Raw genomic sequence first — 2,500 nt, 5'->3', positions numbered from 1 at the left:
AATTATAACCATCGGTTTTGTCACTAAACGGACGCTCGCACTGGAAAAACCGGTCTGACGAGAGAAAACAAGATTGACTAGTCCAGAAGCTCGGGCTGCGGAGGCTTCAAAGAGTTGACACGATTCAGGCAGAGCCTCCTTTTCCCCTCCTCAGTAAAGAAAAAGACAAAAAAGAGGCTCTGCTCGCAGGGTGCAAATTTGGTTATTTAACACACAAAAACGTGTGCCGCACGTGCAGCATGGTTATTTTTTCCTCCTTTATGAAGTCATTGTTTTGTGGTGTTGTCGGGCACTTTGCAAACTCCCATATTTCCTAATAGGCCTCTTTCGATAAATTAGAATTCAGCTTAAAAGAGAGTTTTAGAGGACAAAGGAAAGTGGATGATATGCAAATATTTGTCACCTTTATTCCAACGTGTTTCTATTGTTTTTGTCCTCACTGCCTCACTATCAAGCTGAATATTTATTTCGAAAATGGCCTAGTGCCCAAACGGAAAATACCATCATACTCTTTGTTTGTCCACCCAAATTTTAAATAAGCATTGTTTCCAGTTTCTCCTGGGACTTACAATGGTCCCAAGACTCAGTCCGAAATCGAGACAAACAGCAACTCGGAAATGGCCTGATCTTGACATAACGATATTGGTGTACGCCTAGGAGAATTTTATTGCTTTCCATGTTGTGTACTATCAAAATACCCAACAATGTTGGGCTAACGTTTATTCTATCAAAGAAAGAGTTAGAAAACAGGCTCACTTCGTTTAAGATTTAGAAAACAGGCTCACTTAGTTTAAAATTGTCAAAAAAAGTCCCAAGGTGTATATATGCTTAGAAAAAGGTGCGTTTTTCAACGGGAGCCGCAGTAACGCGGAAGAAGGGGGGGCGTAAGACAGAGGAACCGAAGGCAAGAGACCAGATTCCAGGAAACAAGGCATCAGTTTGATCCCCATGTCTCCCCCCCCCCCCCCCCCCCCCCTCCTTCCTTCCTTAACCCTATCCTTATCCTCTTTTTCACGCACTTGACAAAATCTCGATATCGATCTCTGGACCTAATTTGCACGCTCAGAGAGTAACCACATCAAGTAACTGCACGCCTACTGAACTTTAAAGATGGCCGATATCTTGTTTTATACAACAATGTTTGCCGGCTAATGTCGATCTACATTACATCAAATTTATGCGGTGTTCAAGTAAGAGTTGGTATTTGTTCTCTTAAACTTATAAAATCTAATAATTTTTGTTTCCTTTTGGTTTCTCAGTTCACAGAAGTTGTGGATTATGTCGAGAAACACAAGGTACCCTTGCCTTATTTGCTTTCCTTTTTTCTAAGTATCTGATTAAAGCGAAGTTTGAGAAAAAGGGGATATTAACTATCTTAGGAACCTCTTTCTTCCTGGCCTCAGGTGCAGGGATGGCGCAGTGGTGAGAGCATGCACTCGCCTTCCGCCGTTGTGGCGCGGGTTCGATTCCCAGACTCGGCTTCATATGTGAGTTGAGTTTGTTGGTTCTCTATTCTGCACCGAGGGGTTTTTCCTCGGGTACTCCGGTTTTTCCCTCTCCTCAAAAGCCAACATCTTCCCAGTGTCCCCAAAATAGTGCTGCAGCGCTAGAACGACTAGACACTTAAGGTCCGGGCAAAAAGGGCTTCGACATGCGTTCAATTTTGTTGAACAGCGATAATGAAACCGTCCCCTCCCCCTTTCTTTTCAACCTTGTTGAAACGAAGTTGAATCGATGTTGAATGAGTTGAGAAGCGTGTTGAAACCGTTTGCCCACCCCATCAGTCAACATCGCTCATCATCGTTGAACAAAATCGAAGGGATGTTGAAGCAGATGATGAAGGAGGCAGTGTGGCCCAGTGGTTAGGGCACTTGCCTTGAGATCCGGAGATCCCGGGTTCAAGACCCGTTCTGACCACTCGCTGAATTTGTTCTTCCCAGCTGCACTTGTAAATAGCCAACTTGTTTGCCTCTGGCCAGTTGGGATTCTTAACAGTTGATGTTGTTGTGTTCTGTTGTTTCGTTGATTGTTTCATTGGCCCTGAAAAGCCCCTATGGGGAGCGGTCAATTAAGTATGTATTGTAATGTATAAGCAAATGTTGAAGCTGTCTCCTGGGCCTTTGAATAAAGTTCCTTGAATGACAACAGCCATTTTCAAAATTTGGAGTCTGTCTGAAAACACTGTTCACTGCCCGTCTCTTTTCAGATCAAAGACTCAAAAGTTTACATCACAGGTTATGGGGTTGATTCAGAGTACCCAGAAGAAGGGCTGGCCGGGGTTGAACAGCTACGAGCGGATCAGTATATCACACTTTGGGACCAAGAGCACAATAGACAGCGACAACAAACAAATGGCGTAAGATAAAGGGAGAACGCTGTCATAGGAAAAAGGAAAGGCCTTGTGGGACACCTCCAGATTTAATGAGGGTTCCGATGGAATTCACCTTTATCACTCGGCGGCCATTTTGGAGTCCGTGGGGAACAAAGGCTTTGTCTTTGC

General features: G+C 44.0%; 2 protein-coding genes across 2 annotated transcripts in view; one reads left to right on the top strand and one right to left on the bottom strand.

The window, feature by feature from the left end:
• LOC138027798 (rRNA-processing protein FCF1 homolog) overlaps positions 1–2,500 on the bottom strand; it is a 270,573-nt gene that overhangs the window by 43,786 nt on the left and 224,287 nt on the right. The gene's annotated exons all lie outside the window — the stretch shown is intronic.
• LOC138027793 (uncharacterized) overlaps positions 1–2,500 on the top strand; it is a 28,759-nt gene that overhangs the window by 25,898 nt on the left and 361 nt on the right. The window contains exons 20-21 of the mRNA XM_068875408.1: positions 1,260–1,295; positions 2,207–2,500. The exon at positions 2,207–2,500 is cut by the window's right edge and continues 361 nt beyond it. Coding sequence (XP_068731509.1) covers positions 1,260–1,295; positions 2,207–2,365 — 195 coding nt within the window. The 3' untranslated portion in view covers positions 2,366–2,500. The remainder of the gene's footprint in view (positions 1–1,259; positions 1,296–2,206) is intronic.

Source organism: Montipora capricornis, chromosome 12 (assembly GCF_036669925.1).
Source record: "Montipora capricornis isolate CH-2021 chromosome 12, ASM3666992v2, whole genome shotgun sequence".
Classification (NCBI taxonomy): Eukaryota; Metazoa; Cnidaria; class Anthozoa; order Scleractinia; family Acroporidae; genus Montipora; species Montipora capricornis.
This window is presented reverse-complemented; position numbering and strand designations above follow the sequence as displayed.